General features: G+C 39.5%; 1 protein-coding gene across 1 annotated transcript; it reads right to left on the bottom strand.

Annotated features, from left to right (window-relative positions):
* Positions 1-6,667: 6,667 nt before the first annotated feature.
* prpf31 (PRP31 pre-mRNA processing factor 31 homolog (yeast)) lies at positions 6,668-22,010 on the bottom strand. The gene is made up of 14 exons (XM_084053404.1): positions 21,883-22,010; positions 16,935-17,150; positions 16,636-16,696; positions 15,412-15,495; positions 15,221-15,318; positions 14,393-14,499; positions 13,601-13,770; positions 12,899-13,056; positions 12,016-12,105; positions 10,987-11,114; positions 10,726-10,798; positions 9,719-9,847; positions 8,306-8,404; positions 6,668-6,958 (listed from the first exon to the last, which is right to left on the bottom strand). Exons 2-14 carry the CDS (start codon positions 17,148-17,150, stop codon positions 6,845-6,847), a joined length of 1,527 nt encoding a protein of 508 aa, XP_083909530.1. The 5' UTR covers positions 21,883-22,010; the 3' UTR covers positions 6,668-6,844.

Below are 22,010 nucleotides of genomic sequence, written 5' to 3'. Positions count from 1 at the left end.
TTCAAGCCTCAGTTACAGCAGCAAGTCAGGATGTCAAATCAAATAGGTATTATTAGGAGTGAAATGGTTGTGTTTCTTCACCCCAACTGCACATGACATCAGTTTACATGTACGTTATTTTCAGTGATGAAGACAAACCGCACAGACGTTCACTGTACTTTAGTACATTTTGTAAACTTATGACTCTGAGTAGAGTATAGCCTGACTTAAACAAACAAATAACAACTTAGTATAGTCAGATTATTTTTTACACAACTTACATTTTGTAATCAAACTACCGAAACGAAAGTTGGTCACCACCGAAACGAAAGTTAAATCCGAAATAATCACTAAGTGTGGAGGCCAAAATAGTCCCCCCAAAAACTTGTTAGGAGTACGTTTCAGGCAATTTAGAGTTGATTGGTAGTACTTTGTAGTGACTTTTTTGGTCCCTAACACCACAAATGGTTTACATACTCTTTACGAATGTCTTACGCATCATTTGCTTAACATGAATGATAATTCTAGTAATTGTTTGGTGTCTGCATTCATGAAAGCCAGGTAGTTTGCAACAGGTAAGGAGAAAGTCCACATTAACAGACAGTAAATGATGAACTGTCTTCACTTTACTGTAGGGCACATAATAACATGTACAAAGGATTTATAGATATTTTAGGAATGTTTTACAAAGCATGTTAAACATGAACAAACACATTAACAGACAGCTGTAAATGATGAACTGTCTTCACTTTACTATAGGGCACATAATAACATGTACTAAGGATTTATAGATACTTTAGGAATGTTTAACAAAGCATATGTTAAACATGAACAAGCTACCAATAGCTTGTATATATTATGTAACATCAGTTACAAATGATTTAATAATCATTTACAGATGTATTATACATGGCTTATTCATGAATAGTTACTAATACCTTTATAGATGATTTGTAACCATAGTTATAAAGGTTTTAGTAATCATTTACGAATGTCAATAAACAGGTTGTTAATGATTTGTTAATAGTCTACAAACTGCTTATAAACGTTTATAAATGCTTTAGAATGGGTCGTTACAAATTATTTAATAATCTTTTACAGATGTATATAAATGGCTTATTCATGAATAGTTCACTACTTACTAATACTTTACAAATGATTTGTAACTGTAGTTATAAAGGTTTTAATAATCATTTACAAATGTCAACAAACAGGTTGTTAATGATTTGTTAATAGTTTACAAACTACTTATAAACGTTTATAAATGCTTTATAACGGGTCATTATTGTAAAGTGCTACCAAAATCACTAAGTGTGGAGGCCAAAATTGTTCCCCCAAAAACCTGTTAGGAGTACGTTTCATGCAATTGAAAGTTGATTGGTAGTACTTTGTAGTGACTTTTTTTTTGGTCCCTAACATTCATCGAGCTCTGGACTTAGTAATTTTTTTTTCGTTTCGGTAGTGACACCATTGTGTCACTGCCGAAACGAAGTTAAATCCGAAAAAATCACTATGTGGAGGCCAAAAAAAAATGGTTCCCCCAAAAACCTGTTAGGAGTACGTTTCAGGCAATTTAAAGTTGATTGGTAGTGACTTTTTTTTTGGTCCCTAACATTCATCGAGCTCTGGACTTAGTAATTTTTTTTTTCGTTTCGGTAGTGACACCATTGTGTCACTACCGAAACGAAGTTAAATCCGAAAAAATCACTAAGTGTGGAGGCCAAAAAAAAATTTGTTTCCCCAAAAACCTGTTAGGAGTACGTTTCAGACAATTTAAAGTTGATTGGTAGTGACTTTTTTTTTGGTCCCTAACATTCATCGAGCTCTGGACTTAGTAACTTTTTTTTCGTTTCAGTAGTGACACCATTGTGTCACTACCGAAACGAAGTTAAATCCGAAAAAATCACTAAGTGTGGAGGCCAAAAAAAAAATTTGTTCCCCCAAAAACCTGTTAGGAGTACGTTTCAGGCAAAAACCTGTTAGGAGTACGTTTCAGGCAATTTAAAGTTGATTGGTAGTGACTTTTTTTTTGGTCCCTAACATTCATCGAGCTCTGGACTTAGTAATTTTTTTTCCGGTTCGGTAGTGACACCATTGTGTCACTACCGAAACGAAGTTAAATCCGAAAAAATCACTAAGTGTGGAGGCCAAAAAAAAAATGGTTCCCCCAAAAACCTGTTAGGAGTACGTTTCAGGCAATTTAAAGTTGATTGGTAGTGACTTTTTCTTTGGTCCGTAACATTCATCGAGCTCTGGACTTAGTAATTTTTTTTTTCGTTTCGGTAGTGACACTACCGAAACGAAAAAAAAAATGTTCCCCCAAAAACCTGTTAGGAGTACGTTTCAGGCAATTTAAAGTTGATTGGTAGTGACTTTTTTTTTGGTCCCTAACATTCATCGAGCTCTGGACTTAGTAATTTTTTTTCCGTTTCGGTAGTGACACAATGGTGTCACTACCGAAACGAAAAAAAAAATGTTCCCCCAAAAACCTGTTAGGAGTACGTTTCAGGCAATTTAAAGTTGATTGGTAGTGACTTTTTTTTTGGTCCCTATCATTCATCGAGCTCTGGACTTAGTAATTTTTTTTCCGTTTCGGTCACTACCGAAACGGTAGTGTTACTCCTAACAGGTTTTTGGGGGAACATTTTTTTTTTCGTTTCGGTAGTGACACCATTGTGTCACTACCGAAACGGAAAAAAAATTACTAAGTGCAGAGCTCGATGAATGTTAGGGACCAAAAAAAAAGTCACTACCAATCAACTTTTTTCCGTTTCGGTAGTGACACAATGGTGTCACTACCGAAACGAAAAAAAAATTGTTCCCCCAAAAACCTGTTAGGAGTACGTTTCAGGCAATATAAAGTTGATTGGTAGTGACTTTTTTTTTGGTCCCTATCATTCATCGAGCTCTGGACTTAGTAATTTTTTTTCCGTTTCGGTCACTACCGAAACGGTAGTGTTACTCCTAACAGGTTTTTGGGGGAACATTTTTTTTTTCGTTTCGGTGTCACTACCGAAACGGAAAAAAAATTACTAAGTGCAGAGCTCGATGAATGTTAGGGACCAAAAAAAAAGTCACTACCAATCAACTTTAAATTGCCTGAAACGTACTCCTAACAGGTTTTTGGGGGAACAATTTTTTTTTAGTTTCGGTAGTGACACCATTGTGTCACTACCGAAACGGAAAAAAAATTACTAAGTCCAGAGCTCGATGAATGTTAGGGACCAAAAAAAAAGTCACTACCAATCAACTTTAAATTGCCTGAAACGTACTCCTAACAGGTTTTTGGGGGAACATTTTTTTTTTCGTTTCGGTAGTGTCACTACCGAAACGGAAAAAAAATTACTAAGTCCAGAGCTCGATGAATGTTAGGGACCAAAAAAAAAGTCACTACCAATCAACTTTAAATTGCCTGAAACGTACTCCTAACAGGTTTTTGGGGGAACTTTTTTTTTTTCGTTTCGGTAGTGTCACTACCGAAACGGAAAAAAAATTACTAAGTCCAGAGCTCGATGAATGTTAGGGACCAAAAAAAAAGTCACTACCAATCAACTTTAAATTGCCTGAAACGTACTCCTAACAGGTTTTTGGGGGAACAATTTTTTTTTCGTTTCGGTAGTGACACCATTGTGTCACTACCGAAACGGAAAAAAAATTACTAAGTCCAGAGCTCGATGAATGTTAGGGACCCAAAAAAAAGTCACTAGCAATCAACTTTAAATTGCCTGAAACGTACTCCTAACAGGTTTTTGGGGGAACTTTTTTTTTTTCGTTTCGGTAGTGTCACTACCGAAACGGAAAAAAAATTACTAAGTCCAGAGCTCGATGAATGTTAGGGACCAAAAAAAAAGTCACTACCAATCAACTTTAAATTGCCTGAAACGTACTCCTAACAGGTTTTAGGGGGAACAATTTTTTTTTCTCGTTTCGGTAGTGTCACTACCGAAACGGAAAAAAAAATACTAAGTCCAGAGCTCGATGAATGTTAGGGACCAAAAAAAAAGTCACTACCAATCAACTTTAAATTGCCTGAAACGTACTCCTAACAGGTTTTTGGGGGAACAATTTTTTTTTCGTTTCGGTAGTGTCACTACCGAAACGGAAAAAAAATTACTAAGTCCAGAGCTCGATGAATGTTAGGGACCAAAAAAAAGTCACTACCAATCAACTTTAAATTGCCTGAAACGTACTCCTAACAGGTTTTGGGGGGAACAATCTTTTTTTCGTTTCGGTAGTGACACCATTGTGTCACTACCGAAACGGAAAAAAAATTACTAAGTCCAGAGCTCGATGAATGTTAGGGACCAAAAAAAAAGTCACTACCAATCAACTTTAAATTGCCTGAAACGTACTCCTAACAGGTTTTTGGGGGAACAATTTTTTTTTCATTTCGGTAGTGACACCATTGTGTCACTAGTTGGGACTCAAGGCCCAAAAGAGAAATTTGATGTCTCCGCGGGAGTAATTGGTTCGACTCAAGACTCTTTTGGGTCTTGAGTCTTGGGACTCAAGACTCAAATCCTGGAAATCAAATCCTGGAAATGGCAAATCAGCATGTGTCTGTCTCCCTGGGGTCTAGTGCTGTAATAGGGATAGACTCATGTGTTCTTGCAGCTGTTGCTGACAATAAGCCCACTTGTAAAGTGCATGAGCCAAATGCCTTTAATTAATTTGGTGGAATGACCCATCACTTTCATGTAATGTCAATGTACGAAGGTCAGTGTGCTTGGTTAGCTCTGTTGGAAGAGCTCTTGACTTCAGACCACAAGGTCATGGAATCGAATCCCAGCATAGGATTCTTGGCATCTGAGCAATTTGGCTCCTACGGGGCCACTATCTTTTTTTGCATTTATCATAAAGGTTGCTGGACAATATATAGAGGATGAAATGCATAATTTATTAAATAATATAAAGGTAATATCAAATACATTGTAGAAAATGAGAGACATGACGCTTTATTCATGGGGTACCGGGAGTGCCAGGGGTGGGGGTCTGGGCCATCACCTGTACTCACCTGGCATAAAAGGGGCTCTGAGAGCAGCTTGAGCTCATGGAACGTGCTGCAGTGCTGCTGTTCAGCCACAGAGAAGAACGCCGCTCTGGTTTTGGGCTCCATTATTGGTCAAGTTCAAGGATTCTGCTATCGACTTTCATGGTCTTTTATAGGAATACATGAAGCCTGGCTTTACCATCCTGGCTCGACACAGCCTGGCTTTACAAGGTCTAGCTCGACAAAGTCGCTCCTTTTCAGCCTGGCTTGGTGTTCATGGAACGGAATAAACCAGGCTATACGGACCGACTTTGTCAAGCCTGGATTTGACTTAAGGCCAGGCTTATTTAATTCACCTTTTGTGGAATAGGGCCCTGGTTTGAAGCCACCATTTTGAACATTTTCACATCTAAATCCTAACCACGCAAGTAAGTACGTAGTTGTCAAAAAATGTTCAAGTATCTGTGGTGCTGGAAATAGGGCAGCGTCCTAGAAACACATGGTCCCTGGTTCAAGTCCACCTGTTGGATCATCTCCACTTTGCATCTAAATCCTAAAGTAAATAATTAGTTGTCACAAGAAACATCTATGTATCTATAGCATGGGAGAAAGGTCAGTGCTTAAGTATATGCTAATACCTTTGTACTTTTACGCAAGTACATTTTGAATATCAGGCTTGTACTTGTAGTTGTAACAGAGTATTTCTACATTGTGGTAGGCTACTGAATGATACTTTAAGTAAAACATGCGAGTACTTCTTCCACCACGGCTTTTACTTTACTTGAGTATTCCCTTTTATCAATACTTTACACTTCTACTCCACAACACGTTTTACTCCACGACAATTATTAGAAAACTTCCCATTTGATACTTCAACTATTCGAAAATAGCAGATCTATTTAAAAAAAATATATATGTCATCAGTGATTACTGATGACAGTTTAAGGCTGGTGACATACTGACAAAACATTCTATGACCTGTCAGACAGGTAAATTGCGGCATAGCCAATTATCATTATCATATAAAAGGTATTCTATTGCATAGGTTTTAGATTATCTCATGACTGAAACAATAGATCTGCTCTTGGTAGAGATGAGATCTTCAGCCCTACTGTCACTATGTCCTGTGGCACCACCAAGAATATCCTGTCAGTGAATGTTGAGCAAAGTATAACTTTCAATTGTGTCTCATCGTGTACAAAATGTGAGGAATAATTGTGATTTCCTGACAGTTCTTTCATTTCTTCTTACTTAATACATCTTCAGACTTGATTTGTCTACAGACAGGAAAACCATCTGCATCAATTGGAAAGATAGGAGCAGCATTGTAGAAAATCTGATGACATTCTGACTGACATTCTTGTAAACGATTTTTACATCAATGTTACCTGCTTTGTTGACATTGGGCCTGCTGTTTATGGATTTATATTGTGTAGTATATAAAATGTTGAAATTTGCGGAGGTCATTATAGTAGTATGCCCATTTACTTTTATTTTGGATTGTCTTCAGCTTTTGTAAGTGAAGTTATAGAGGACTGTAAAGTTGTTCTGGATAAAACTGTCATCTACTGTAAACTCATTACCAGTTGTTATACAACAGTGATGTATATTTGTAAGAATGATGACAGTGAATCAATCCTTTAGTCTAGGTCAAACCAGACACTTTTCGATGCCATAATAAAAAATATCGAAAACATGTCAAATGTCAGAATTGTTTTTATTCAAATCGGCCAAAAACACAAAACAAGTCAAAAGGTAGAACATAAAATACAGAAGTAAAATAATACACATAAAAAAAAAGCCATCTCTTTACCGTGGTTGAGTCAAAGTGAAAAAAAAAGAGGAGCTATAGTAATACTGTATGGTTAATAGTCATCACAGCTTTTCTTCTTTCTTGACTTTGAGGAACTCTGCCATGTTGGAGAAGTATTTCTGGTTGGCCTCAGCCACCTTCTTCTCTGCTGCCTGAGGGTTCACAATCTCCAGCCCCTGACCATGACAGAGGGAAACAGCCGTTAGGAACAACCGTGGTCATCTTTAAGCCAGACCAACACTTCATTGTAAAGCGGTGTCGCTCCATGAAAATTGCCAATTGATTTCGTTGTGAGCTTGCACATCTGATATTTTCGGTGAGTGACACCACTGTACAACAAGAGTATAAATGATGCATTTGTCATTTGCTTTTTATCCGTTTATAACTGTACGACATTCTGAAATGAATTTTATGCTGATTTGAAAAATAATTTTCCACTATTTGTTGATTATATCGCGTTTTATTCATACATATAATAGTTTTATATATTTTTTTATCCTGTTTCTATAAGTGCTGTACCGATATTCCATCAATGGTTTGGTTTCATCATTTTCTTCCAGTGTCTATATTAAGTATTATACCAAAAGTTATCAATTTATCCCAGAACTTAACTAATTTTCTGCCAATCACGCATAAATGCGATCTATTAAATAGCGCACTTGGCCGCCAAGATCGCATAAATGCGTTCTATTGAAAAAATAAGTTTTTTTTTTTCTTTTTTCAATTTGACCCAAAGACCAAGGAGATATGATTTTTCGAAGATCTAGACTCCTATCCACTTCCTTGTTAACTCAAAACTTAAAAATTCTGTATCTCGGCTCCTGAGTACTTTTTAAAATTTCAATGAAAAATCTCTGGCAGAAAACAGCAAAAAATCTGAAATAATTAGGGCAGGCTAAGTGTTAAACTGAACATGGGCGTTTTAGCAACACCTTGCTTTACTCGCACACATTCCACCAGTCACCTCCACTGGAACAGTTGGGTGCCAATAACCGTTATGCAAGGGCCCTGACATCAAACTGACAAACGGACTACATCGGGGGGAGACCAGATTGGGAGACATCGGGTGTTAAAATACTACAGCTGACAATCAGCTCAATGGTGTTTTTCTGCACCTGCACAAGATGAAATAAATCTACCATAGAGCTGTTGGACACACCACTGCAGTGGGCAGTGTTGTAAATGTTTGTCTGCAACATTGACATTAAAAGGTGACATTCCTTCTCTTTCTTGCTTGGTGTGTGCCATGTTATCTGCACTAGGAAATTCAAGTGACAATTCACATTTGACACAGATCATATATGGGCCCTAAACGATTGCTACAGGAACTATATCAACATGTGGGTATGTCTGTGCATGAGGCGTGACACACACACACACACACACACACACGTATGTGCTGTTACATTTTTTTTCCTGGTTTGCACTGGGTAAAAGCAAGAGAGAGCTCTGCTCCCTTTCTCTTATCGATGCGTTCTGCTAGCGATCAACCAATCCTATGCTGAGTGGGTCATTTTTGGTACCTGGAGAGGAGTGAAAGCAACACTGGAGCTGGTTCCAGACGATCTGTCTCTGACTGTAGACTTCCCTCCGAACGACATGCTCTGCTTCTGCAGTGTCCTCTGTAGGGAAAGCAAACACAGGGAGCATGTTCAAGACATTATAGTAAGTAAACATTATTTACAAAGCACCATTCAAAACAGATCCAAGGTGCTGTACAATGAGAAAATAGTGCTATAGTGCTTAGATAACAAGTTAAGTTTTAACAACTTCTTAGAGCAGTCAACTGACACCGCTAACAACAAAAAAAAACACAAGAGGTGACAGTATCACAGTGGGAGCAACCACTGCAAAGGCTAGGTCACCCTTAGTTTTGAGTCTAGTTTTTGGGACAGACAGACTTGGGCAGAAGACCTGAGAGATCTCACATTGGCAAGGGGATGCAGTAGTTCAGAGATTTAGCGTGGGGCCAGCCCGTGTAGTGCTTTAAAAGTGATTAAAAGGATTTGTACATCAATTCTACATTCAGTGGGTAACCAGTGTAGAGCAGCCAAACAAATCTGCCAGTGCAAAAACAAAATAAATATGATTTATTTTTTATGTGCTAAACAGTGCACATGGAACTATTTTTTAAATCTTGAGCATTTATACAAGTCTGATTTTTGCAATGATCATTATCGGTATAGCCATAATGTCGTTGGAGAACCTAGCCAAGCCGCACTATGAGCTTGTAGATCTGTTATTGTGGCTATTGAAATTGATAGATTGCTTTATCATTTTACAAACACCTTAGGCTCAGATCACACATTGGAATAAGATAGACACAGACACAGCGGAGATCTCCTTCACTTTTTACTTGCCGCAAGGAGTAAATGTACAGCTTGACCTGAATCATTTCTGAAGTACAAAATACTTTACATTGATATATATACAGCAACATGAGAAGGGGAGACAGTTAAGCAGGGCTTAGGAAGTACTCAAAAGTATTAGACTACTATGAGTACTCAGTACTTGAAGTTAGCAGGCAGAGCAGAGAAAGTGAGACACAGCAATCTCTGCTGGACTTAGAGATAAGGAAACTATGTAAACATCTGTAGCTTACAGGAGCTTTGTAACAATAACAAAGCACCTAATATGCAGTCTTTGGCTCCTGCACACATAAGGAGAAGAATATACTTCATCTATTCAATTGAATGATTAATTAGTTGAACACATTAACAATATGAATAGAACTTATAAACCCACATTACATAGAACTGAGAATCGGCTCTGTCAGAAATGTACTGAATTTGATATTGTTCGGATTAGGGATGCCAGGTTGGAAGTGGTTAAAATATGAGTAACATTTTGGACTGGAACACTTCAATTGAACCAGCAGTCATTGGTGGGTTCATATAATACACATCATGTTCATCAGGAGTCTGTTCTGGCTGTACCTGGAGGGACTTGGAGATCCTGGCCTTGGTGGCTTCGTTGACTTGGGCCTGTCTGACCCGCCCGCTGCCACTCTTCCCCAGCTGACCCAGACTGAAGCCCAGGTCCTCCTGGTAAGCATCGTCCTCAATCTGAAAGACAGCACCATAAAAACAGATTCAACCATCTCCGTCCATGCTGGCTGATGTCATCCAACCACATCTGGGGTCTGTTTCACGAATGCAGAATTAGGGGTTATAAGCCTGGATTTAACAGCTATCCTGACTTGTCAAACCAGATGCACGACTTGTGCATTTAATTTGTCGGCAACACTTTTTATTGCGGCCGTGTTTCCTTTCTTGCTTATTATACATTTTACTTCCTCGTATGATTCCACGAGCTGCTGCTGTGCTGCCGTTCAGCCACAGAGAAGAACGCCGCTCTGGTTTTGGGCTCCATGATTGGTCAAGTTCAAGGATTCTGCTATCGACTTTCATGGTCTTTTATAGGAATATGTGAACGTGCATTCAGCCTGGCTTTACCATCCTGGTTCGACAAAGTCTAGCTCGACAAAGTCGCTCCTTCTCAGCCTGGCTTGGCGTTCGTGGAACGGAATAAACCAGGCTGCACGGAGCAGACTTTGTCAAACCTGGATTTGGCTTAAATCCAGGCTCGTTTAATTCTGCTTTCGTGAAACAGGGCCCTGCACATCTACGATGGGGTTTTAACACCCCAACTGAGCAAAAATAAAAACAACAATTGTGTTTCATCTCAATGCATTAATTTAGCCTGATCAATCATGTACTATCTCCATTTAAAATGTACCACAATAAATTGGGAAGTTGGGTTTAATTGGAAACAACATAAGTCCTCAACGTTAATGGACCCTTGCAGTCTATTATTACACTCAGAGTTTAACCAACACTGAGGCTGTAACTGTGCAGGTACACATTTTAGTTGTTCCTAATGAGACCATGTGAGGAGTGGGGGGTATGACGGCATTTTGAGAAACATTGAATCCATTCCTGACCTCTGCGAACGTCATCCTGTTGGCATGTTTCCTGATCTCTGTCAGTCCGAGACGCTCCTTCATCTTACGATACCTTGAGGAAGACGCAAAACACTTATGATCAAATCCAAGGGTTAATTATGAAAAAAAAACCATTTCCATCAGGCTCCCTTTAACCACTTAACCCCCATTTACTTTGTTGACCGGGAATAGGGATGCCAGGGTTCAAGTGGTTATAATTATGACCCATCCGGTGTGGAGGTTTCTAAATGCAGTGTGTACCTCCTTCCTCCTCTTTTCTTCCTCTGTCCATCCAGTGGGGCTGGTAGTGGTTTCACCGTCTTGACCGGAGGAGGCTCCTGCCATTTATCAAACTTCCTCTCAATCTCCTCCTTCAGGTCGTATCCCACCTGCAGAGAAACACACAGGGTGGTCAGGAATGTTGGGTCACTTTACAGGGGTGTCATTTGGGGATTCAGGGCAATTTCCACCCCCAAGTTTTCACATTTAACCTCAAATTCGGTTATTTTATGCATACATATTTTCCCCAACTCTACAACAATTCTAGTAGATTAATCAGATTTCAGATCAACACTGAGTGCATCTATATGTGACACACGTTATACATATGCGTTTTCTTGTCTGCAGCATGCATATAGAAACCTGTTATATTTTCATACAACTAGATTCTGCAAAGTCCCGGAAAGGACGCGCTGTGATTGGCAAGTAGTCAGAAAGCTTGCCTTCTCCAAAATGGCGCCCGAGATTCAGACGCCTCAGAGGAGGCGTCTACCTTTATATGTCTATGGTCTGCAAGCATACATTTATTAACCACTTTTCAATCTATTTTGGGCATGTCATTATAGGTGAACATTTCTAATAGCAGCAATCGAAATGCCATGTTTACTACAACACTAAGAAAGATTCTCCACAATGGATATGTAGTTTGTTACACTTTTGGAGCTGAAGTCAGGTGGTTTGTAAAGGCTTTTTGCTCGTTTCACCACCATGCCCCCTTTTAATCTGTTGTTGGCTTGCTGCTCTGGCTGCTTAAAAAATTCAGCTCTCCCTCACTGACGACCTCCGGTGCCAATTCAACATGCTCAGTTGGGTGAACGGCCACCACTAATAAGCGCCCTCTGTCAAGATGTGGGACACACCATCATAATGACGGCCAATTGCCACAGCAATTGCTTTTCAGCCGATGTCAGCTTGGTGTTTTCAGGGCCTTAACCTTCAACGCACTGCTAACAGTGTCAACAGGTAGGCTGAATATGAATGAAACAGGGATGTGTGACTGCTTCGTCTCACCTTGCCATCTGAACCCTCATGGAAGCTGTCCACTCTGGAAGCCAGGGTGCACTTTGCAGACACCAGACGAGCTGCCTTCCTCCTCAAGTCCTAAATAAAACACCACACAAGAGCAAAATACATGTGAACACAATGTGCTCTCGGGCATCGATTCCCAACATTTTACCTTTTAAGTACCCATCAAGTACTCATCTTACATTCAGGTATTATTCTCATTGTTTAACAATAGTTCCCACAAAATGAAATTATACAGATTTTGCCAACATCGAAAATACTATCATTAATTGTAGAGATCTACTATTGCTTTAACCTGACTCTGCCAGATGGAAGAAGCTTGCGACACACATTTTGTTTCACAGCCTACTTGCATCTGGGCCTCCGGTTGCAGAATAGATGCAAGACGGCGTTCCATTTTTTCAAGCTACTTGGCAGGTGATTGGATGATCCCGCCCCTAGCAGCCGCTGATTGGTTCGTACACGCAACCGTGCGGTAGCTCTACTCTCTGAGCGATCCCGGATGGTGGGTGGATTGTGAAACTCAATACCGCCCCCATCTGGCGGAGTCAGGTTACTATTGCTTCACATTAAAGCCTAATTTGAAAAACATTGTTATTTTCAGCAATGTAGAAATTGCCACAGTAGCTGAGTGGGTAGAGGCACCGCCTGGGAATCGGAAGGTCACTAGTTCGCCCCCCCGGACCACCCAGCTACAGTATTGTGTTGAAATGTCCCTGAGCCACTTAAGACGCTTAACCTCTAACTGGCGCTCATCATGAACATCTGAGCAGCCACCAGCTGGGTGAAAATTAAACTGAATTTCCCAATAAAGGTCTACAAAAAAGATGAGCCGTCAGCGTGACCATGTGAACATGTATGCACTGACCGGGGGCAGTGACTGCACCACATCACAGTGGTAGATGTAGCCAGTGTGAGGCAGCAGTGAGGCACTGCTGAATCCTGACAGGGTTCTTCTCTGGGCTCCCAGTAACATGAGATTACAGGCTGGCATCTTGGACAGGTTGGTTAGACCACCAGCAATACCTACAGACACACACACACACACACACACACACACACACACAGATCACAAGAAACAATGCTGAGATGGAACAAACAAAATAATCCAGCCTTCCCTAAACACTGTGCCAATGATCCAAGCAAACATCCTCCTAGCATCCCTACTCATTTGTTGACTAGGACAGGGGTCTTCAACAGGGGGTCCGGGACCCCTAGGGGGTCCTCAGAGTTACAACAGGGGGTCCGCAAAATCTTTGTGTGATATGATTTTTTGCTTTACCTTAACCACTTGAACCCTAGCATCCCTTTTCTGAGGAGAACTTTAGCCTTAGCTAGGGGGTCCTTGGCCTGAAAACGTTGAAGACCCCTGGACTAGGATACATGCCATTTTCAGCTGATCTCACATTTTGTAAATCGCTCTGGATACAAGCGTCTGATAATCTGATAAATGCCTAAATTGTAACCACAATGGGTGTACTGACAGCAGTTTTCATCAGCGGCAAATGTAACGTGATAATAATGACCCATTTTATCATCTAAATGTTGACTGTCTTCACCCTCCACTTACCCATGATCTTAGCAGCTGTCGACGCTCCAACGATGATGGAGAGATTCGGAGCAATGAAGGACATTCTGGACTCCACGTATTCATAGATCTTGTGTTTTGATTGGTTCAGCTCCAGAGCCATGTCACAGGCCTCCTCCAACCACTTCAACTCATCCTCACCCAGCATTGTCCTAAGACAATCAAAACGGTTCTTGTTTTTTGTCCTTTTGCTTTTGTGATTTAATTTGATTAATCACACAAGTTCATATCATTAACACATTGCCTGCCAAGAATGCATATGCGTTCTTTCAAATCCAAACACTTGCCTTCCAAGAACGCATATGTTTTTGAAAATTCCACAAGAGGGCGCTCAATTTATACTTTAACACAATTTAGACTCGACTCTGAGAGAAGGAATGGACGAATGTGACGTAATCCCAAAAAAACTCACTTCCGTCCACTCCTATATTAGGATTTGTAGAAAAATACAGCTAGCTCAGATCTCTTTTTTTGGTGAAAACAAGCCTTATTCAAGGCTCCGGTGGATAAAGGAGATCCTCCCCCACCCCCAGACACTCTTTGTTTACTTCCGTGTCTACAACGTGGCATCCGCGGCTCTCCAAAGATGGTCAATTTAAGGTAAAAAACGCTGGCATGGGGATGAAAAACTATGTTTTAATCTCAGGCAGTCAATGTGTTAAAGGAACCATGTATTGAAGATTGTTATACATGTTAGCATGAACCATGTCCTAGTATTTTTGTAATTGGGGTATTTGTCAAATATTCAATCATTCAAACGGTTATTTTACAGACCCCTGTGTGGTTGAGGCTGTAACGCTGACCACCATGATGGTGGCATTGGTCAGGATCTGCTGCAGGTTCTCATTATTCTTACACTTGTCCAGGTTGTTGCCCAGTTCCTGAAAAGCAAAAAACACAGACCACAGATGCATGTCCTCCTTTAGAGAGGCAGAATTCTTCTGAAGAGTGAAAACTTCAGGCAACTGGGCAATACATCTAATATACAAGTCTCTAAACATTACCCAACCCACCTCCCAAACTATTGTTTAGTACACATAACAAAACAATAGTTGTGTTCATGGGTATCATCATACATTTCGCTATTGAAATGTTTAGCAGAAATATGATTTACTGTTTAGATCATGCAGCCATGTGCTCTTATACTAAAAGTAGATGTTCATGTGACTATGGAGCATTAACAGCTACTTTAAAGTGGTCTCCAGTCCATATATGGGCATGTTACATTTGTGATGTCCACAAGGCAATTTTAATATACTAGTAGATCCTCTAACCTACGTCGCACCACCGATCCGACCCGAGTGCCCATATATGGCCGTATCAGAGGCACCAAGGGGACACATGTGCAAATTGATGTTGTTCATCGATGAATCAAAAACACATCCAACTGTCTGTCTCTTTTGTGCATATATGGAGATATTTGTATCCGTCTGTCTACCTGTGTCCATTTTATTCCCATATATGGAGATCCCTGATGTCATCAGCATATGCGCATATATGGCATATCGGTTGGATCGGCAATTCTGGACAACTACCTATCGGAACGACTTGACGGAAATCGTTGTACAGTCACTCGAAAACAGATCTCAACTGAAAACTCACCTTAACTGTCCGGATGTAATCTAGAGAATTTGGCACCAGGGATTCCAGTTCTGGGAATCTTTTGGAGTACTTGTCACGGACAAACTTGTGAATGATATCTGACAAAGAAGAAAAAGAAAATGAGAATATTTGTTTGCAATCAAATGAAATCTGTATTTCTAGGCTCTGTGAAAAGTATCACAAAAACTCACTGAGTTCATTGTCTATCTCCACTGTGAGGTTATTGGCAGCTACAATCAGTCTGTATTCGGGGTCAGACTCGACGGGGCCAGACACTGCAGGGGGAAACAATGGAGCACATCAGATGTCATCAGAACATGTTGCTATTAATCATCATCATAAAAAAATTAACGGAACAGGATTACACACGTCGTTTTCTCTTCCACTTTCACAGGTTAAATTAATGTTTGATTATTTTCCAGTGGGTAATCCAAATAATTCTTAACAGGTCTGAAAGGCTACATTAACTCATATACTGCCTAGAACGACTAAAACGACTTCTGTCCATAAGCCATGCCTGCCAAGAACGACTAAAACGACTTTTTAAAAATTTTTAAAAAATTAAAAATATTTTTTTTTTTTTTTTTTTTTTTTTTAGATTTTTATTTTATTTTTTGACCCAAAGACCAAGGAGATATGATTTTTCGAAGATATAGACTCCCATCCACTTCCTTGTTAACTTAAAACTTAAAAATTCTGTATCTCGGCTCCTGAGTACTTTTTTTTTTCAATGAAAAATCTTGGCGGTGTTCAAACAGGCCAGAAATAATTCTGGCAGTGAATGAGTTAATAATTTGAAATGTCAAATTGTACATGAGAAATATATTTACAGTGGTGGTACTAAAGCATATTTTTGTATTGTAATCATTTCAAGTGTGGTATAATTGTGAAATCAAACTATTCCTAGCTATAGTTACTATTAAACCAGAGACCCCTGGGTGTTACCGGACCCCATTTTGACAAAAGAAATCTTTCATACTGAAGGCAAGGGATTTGTGCGTGAGAAATGTAAACAAACAGTAGGACCTGTTTATCCATACTTCATTCATTTTTTGCTTACCGGGCAACCAAACCAGCATTTCTTTATACCCTTTCTTGCCAACTATGTTAATATAACTATGTTGTTTTTACGAGGAAACCGCAAACTAAATGGTGGATGCAAAGTGCAATAGAATGGCATCACATCATGGATGAGAGCTCGTCTCAAGACATTCATACAGGCTGATAAAGTCGTTTTTTAAATTATTATTATGTATATCAATTGTGGACAATAAAATAGCAATTTGTATACAAAGAGGGCTCTTCCACCCCAAGTAAAACGAAAAACATTACAGAGAAAACCATACAGATAACATGTCCTTTGTACAAACGAGAAAGTGGACAATGCATAAAATCAACAGTGTGGTAATTCTCACCTTCTGAGTTCTTGCGCTGCTTCCCAACATAGATATCAATTTTGGCCATGATTTCTGAAAACTATAGACAAGATTATTAACCACATGAACCCTAGTGTCCCTTTTCTGGGGCAAATATAGAGATCAACAAGAATGGTAGATCTAGAAATCATACTGGATAACTTGGAACTAGGCGGAAATAACTAATCTACAAGCTTGAGATTGTATATTGTCTGCCATTTCCGCTATTAAAAAAAACTAAACGACACCTTGAAAATCTGCACCGTGGCGGCGACAATTAAAAAGGCTATTAAACTAACCTGTTTGCTGTTGCGCAGCTTGGCGATCGACGCCACACTCTCAGCTCCACTGTAGTCCACCTCCATCTCCTCCGGGATGTCCTCCAACCCCCCTTCTGACTTTCCCTCCACTGCCTCTCCGTCACTGTCCACCTCCTCTGCTCCGGTATAGAGCCCATCCTCGCCCTCATCTCCAGCCTCCTCCAAATCTGCCAGCAGCTCGTCCGCTAGAGACATCTTGGGGATTAAAAAACATCTTAATTCAGTTACTGAATTCCATTTGAATCTAGGCCTGTCACAATTATTACATAATTGTCTAATCGCAATTATTTGATATAGTCGCAATTATTTTTGCATAATCGTCATAATCAATTCCATGTTAAAAAATGCCATATCTTTTCTAAGAAAAAATAAAATAGTGGAAATAGCCGATCTATAAGCTCAAAACGCGTCGCAGTTTTGGAGCTTATAAATCGGCTATTTCCACTATTAACGGCTATTTCCACTATTAATGTTTATTTTTAAGTATAAAAGTAATTAAATATGTGTTATTTGTCATATCTGCCCTGTGCAACTTTTGTTTACGAAAGCTAAAAGCCAAACAGAAATGTAATCTTTATTCATAATGTTCCATTCATTTTCCAACGACAGAAAACGCTAATCGCAATTATTTTAGTGATAATTAATCGTCAACTTAAATTTGTAATCGTGACAGCCCTATTTGAATCTTGTCCTCGTTCGCCTTGGGGTACAGTAGTAAGGGTTCCTTAGGTCATCATGACTGCTTCTCAAGCATTTTCATGTCAGGACCCCAAATGTATTTGGCCGCAGACCCCCATTTGAAAGATTGTGTGCCAGCCAGGGAACTTTGCTTTAACAAATTAACTCTACTGTTAATTGCAGTTACTGTGATTGAATGAAGACATATATATTTTTACCACTGGCATGTTTAAGACCAAGGCAACCATATTATTTAGGGCAGGGTTCTTCAACAGGGGGTAAGGGACCCCAAGGGGGTCCTCAGAGTTACTACAGGGGGGCCGCCAACTCTTTGTGTGATTGGATTATTATTTTGTTTTTTACTTTAACCACTTCATCCCTATTCTTAGGGCAACATTAGCCAAAAATGGCTGATCTACAAGCTCTGCTATTTTCAGCAAAGAGGTTTGGTGTGGGGGGGGGGGGGGGGGGGAACAGACCAAGTACAGAGCCAACAGTCAAGTTTAACAAGGGTTTAAGTGGTTAAATGTCTGAAAATACACATGGACATGAATCCAACATATTAAAAGAGAAGATAGTGTAAACAAATAAACAAGAAAACTTTCATTTACACAAAACTGATGCTGTCAAACAAGTCTATGAAGCTATCTAAGAAATCTACAACACAGTTTAATCTGCAACACCATTTCATACAATATGTAGTGGGGGTCCCTACTTCATCTTTCCCTCAGCCAATGGGTCCTTGGCCTGAAAATTGTGAAAAACGTTGAAGACTCCCTATTTCCTTAACTGAATTTACACAATAAACTCCTCTGGGTTTAAAGATACAGAGGAAATAAGCATTTTTCTATATCCCAAATTCGAGAAAATGTATTGATATCTTTCATTTCACTACTTAAAATATACGTATGCTATCCAATGGTGTAAAGTAAACTAAGTACATTTACTCAAGTACTTTTACTTTACTCCACTGCAATTATTTGAAAACTTTAGTTACTAGTTACTTTGCAGATATAAAATTATTAAGTATATTATAAACATACATTAACCACTTTAGCCCTATTTTACACACACACACACACACACACACACACACACACACACACACACACACACACACACACACACACACACACACACACACACACACACACACACACACACACACACACACACACTATTTGAAAATAGCAGATCTACATGCTTACAAACGCAGATTTGCTATTTTCAAACATTCTAGTACTTTTACTTTTGGTACATTAAGTATATTTTGATGCCGATACTTTTGTACCTTTACTAAAGTAACATTTTGAACACAGGCCTTTTGCTTGTAACAGAGTATTTCTACATTGTGGTATTACTACTTTTACTTAAAAGTAGGGTAAGTGATTTTCTTTTGTTAAAATAAGTGTTAAATAGCTCTATATTCTGATAGTAATCATTGCTATAGTGTGTTTGTGCTGTAACAGGAGTCTCCATGTCTCTCCAGCTCTTTATTAAACAGAAAATGCATTTTCAGTTCAGTTTCAGTTTCAATTGTATCCAATCAGGATAGAGAACTCAGTCAGGATATAGATTAAACAAGTGCAATTGGAAGAAATTAGTGATTGATTGATTGATTGATTGATGTACTTTTTTTTAGTAAGACATGAGAACAGTACATGACAGTACATAACAGTACATCTCATTCAAACCAGTAAATGCTGATGTTGTGCAGAAAAAACTTTTAGCCCTCCAGCCGAACAAGGCCACCGGCCTTGACAATATCCCCACCAGATTCCTCAGAGACGCAGCTACTGCTATTGCCCCCATAGTAGCCCAAATCACAAACCTATCCATCAGCCAGTGTCACGTCCCACAGGATTTCAAATTGGCAAGAGTTATCCCTCTGCATAAAAAAGGAAGCAAATTAGAACCTGGCAACTATAGGCCTGTTTCCATCCTTTGTTCCATCTCAAAGGTTGTAGAGCGAATAATTCAAGAACAAATCAACAGCTACCTCAGCGAGCATAAACTGTTGTTTGAATTCCAATCGGGCTTCAGAACCTCCCATTCCACTGACACATGCCTGCTGTATTTGACCGACTACATCAAACGTGAGGTAGACGCGGGCAAATACTGCGGCATGGTCATGTTGGACCTCCAAAAAGCGTTCGACACTGTAAACCATTCAATTTTACTTGATAAGCTGAGGGCGATTGGTTTTGACTGCACATCACTAAACTGGATGAGATCCTACCTGGAGGGAAGAGAACAAGTGGTTGACATCAACGGAACCATGTCCTCTTCCCTCCCGGTGAGCTGTGGGGTTCCTCAGGGCAGCATTCTAGGGCCGTTACTGTTCCTTTTATACATTAACGACATGAATGCTGCCTGTAACTGCAAATTGTTCCTGTTCGCTGATGACTCGGCACTCCTGATCTCGGGAGAGGACAAGCTGCAAGTTGAGGAGGCGCTCAGCTCCGAACTCTCAAAAATCCGTACTTGGCTTACTGATAACAAACTGTCACTACACCTTGGGAAAACTGAATCCATTCTCTTTGGGACCAAACATTCCCTCAGACAGATGGATGTAAATGATTTCAAGGTCAAAGTCGATGGCACAATTATCTCTAGCAAAGAAGAGATTACCTATTTGGGTTGTATTCTCGACAAATACCTGTCAGGTGAAAGCATGGGGACAAAGGTGGTCAAAATAGTAAACCAGAGAACCAAATTTATGGGCAGAGTTTCCTCTTTTGTCAACCCTCAGGCCCTCAGGACCCTCTCAGGGGCCCTGATTCAACCACATTTTGACTATGCTAGCACCTCCTGGTACTCCAACACCTCAGTGTCACTGAAGACTAAACTTCAAACCTCCCAAAACAAACTGATTCGGCTACTCCTCGGATTGGGGCCCATGACCCACCTTTCTCCCACCCATTTTGCCAGCCTAGGCTGGCTCAGGGTGGAAGACAGGGTTAAACAACTAAAAATGGGACTGGCGTTCAAAATTGTAAATGAAAATTTGCCCGATATGCCCCCTATTCCCGCATATCTGAGTAAATACCTCCAAAAGGTTAGTGACACCCACAGTCACAATACCAGAGGGAGTACAAACAACAATTTGGTACCACCCACCCATAAAACAAACATGGGCAAATTCTCCTTCTACAGCACTGCCACCCAGGTTTGGAATGGTCTAACCCCATCCCTCAAAAAATGCAGTTCGCTGGGCTCATTTAAAAGAGCCTTAAAAAATCACCTTTCAGGAGGCCAAAAGAGGAGGTAGTACCATTTTCCCGTTAGACAGCCGACCCCCCCCCCCCCCTGTTCTTGTACATATCTTTCCCCCCTTTTTTTTATTCCATTGGCTGTACATAGTGTTGTATATGGGTATGTATATGTGTATATATGTATATGTGTATATATATATGTGTATATATATATATATATATATATATATATATATGTATGTGTGTATGTATGTATGTATATGTATATATATATATATGTATATATGTATGTGTATGTGTATGTATATATATATATATATATATATATATATAATTTTTTTGCTGTTTTTTTTATTTTTTTATTTCTTTGTGTAATGATATTCGAACTGTGGTGCCACTATATATGTCTATGAATTGAATACCAAGGCCCTCATTGGAAACAAGTCCGCAAGGACTTTTATGAACGGACCTGTTAGACAAAGTATTTTAAATGTAAATGTGTTGTTTTACATTCTTTTGCCTAATAAAATATTCAATCAATCAATCAATCAATCACATGGAAGTACAAATTCGCAATACAAGGTCTACTAAACTGGATAGCTCAGTTAAGCACTTAGCTTGAGTAGACAGCATTGGAACTGGAACACTATGAAAATGAAGCTGATAAATGGGTACTTTCTCCTGATTGGCTGAGATATTGTCACCTACCTGAAAATGTATTTTCTGTTTATTAAAGAGCTGGAGAGACACAATATAGTGCTTTAACCTTTTAACAAAATACGTTTTGTTTTAACCCAAAAATATCACTTACCCTACCTTTAAGTAAAATGTCTGAGTACTTCCACCATCATCACTGATGCCATCATATTAGATGGACGAGTCACTTCTTGGAGAATTCAGTGTTTCTTTGAGACTGAAGCTAGTGCTACTTGGCCAATGTTTACATGAACGCCTGACCTGACGCACCACTGACTGCAGGGCTTCAACACTCACTCACACACAATACATCATGTGTTATTATCAAAGTAACTCACCTCGGGGATTTAATAATCCCGTCGTGCAGGTAAACAACTTGATGCGTGACAAAGGTTTTAGTTAAAATCTTTAGTGAGATGTTTCAGTCCTTCGTGCGACGTCGTCCACGGCGTCTTGTCGTTTCGTC

Source organism: Gymnoscopelus microlampas, assembly GCF_963454915.1.
Source record: "Gymnoscopelus microlampas genome assembly, chromosome: 3".
Lineage (NCBI taxonomy): Eukaryota > Metazoa > Chordata > Actinopteri > Myctophiformes > Myctophidae > Gymnoscopelus > Gymnoscopelus microlampas.
Note: the sequence above shows the minus strand (reverse complement) of the source record. Positions and strands in the feature narration are given on the sequence as shown.

Coding starts and splice junctions, on each gene's coding strand:
- prpf31 (XM_084053404.1), bottom strand. CDS start 17,150: ATGTCTCTAGCGGACGAGCTGCTGGCAGATTTGGAGGAGGCTGGAGAT. Junction 11,115..12,015: donor ATGAGGGTTCAGATGGCAAG/GTGAGACGAAGC, acceptor GTTTCTCTGCAG/GTGGGATACGACCTGAAGGA. Junction 9,848..10,725: donor ACAGGATGACGTTCGCAGAG/GTCAGGAATGGA, acceptor GCTGTCTTTCAG/ATTGAGGACGATGCTTACCA.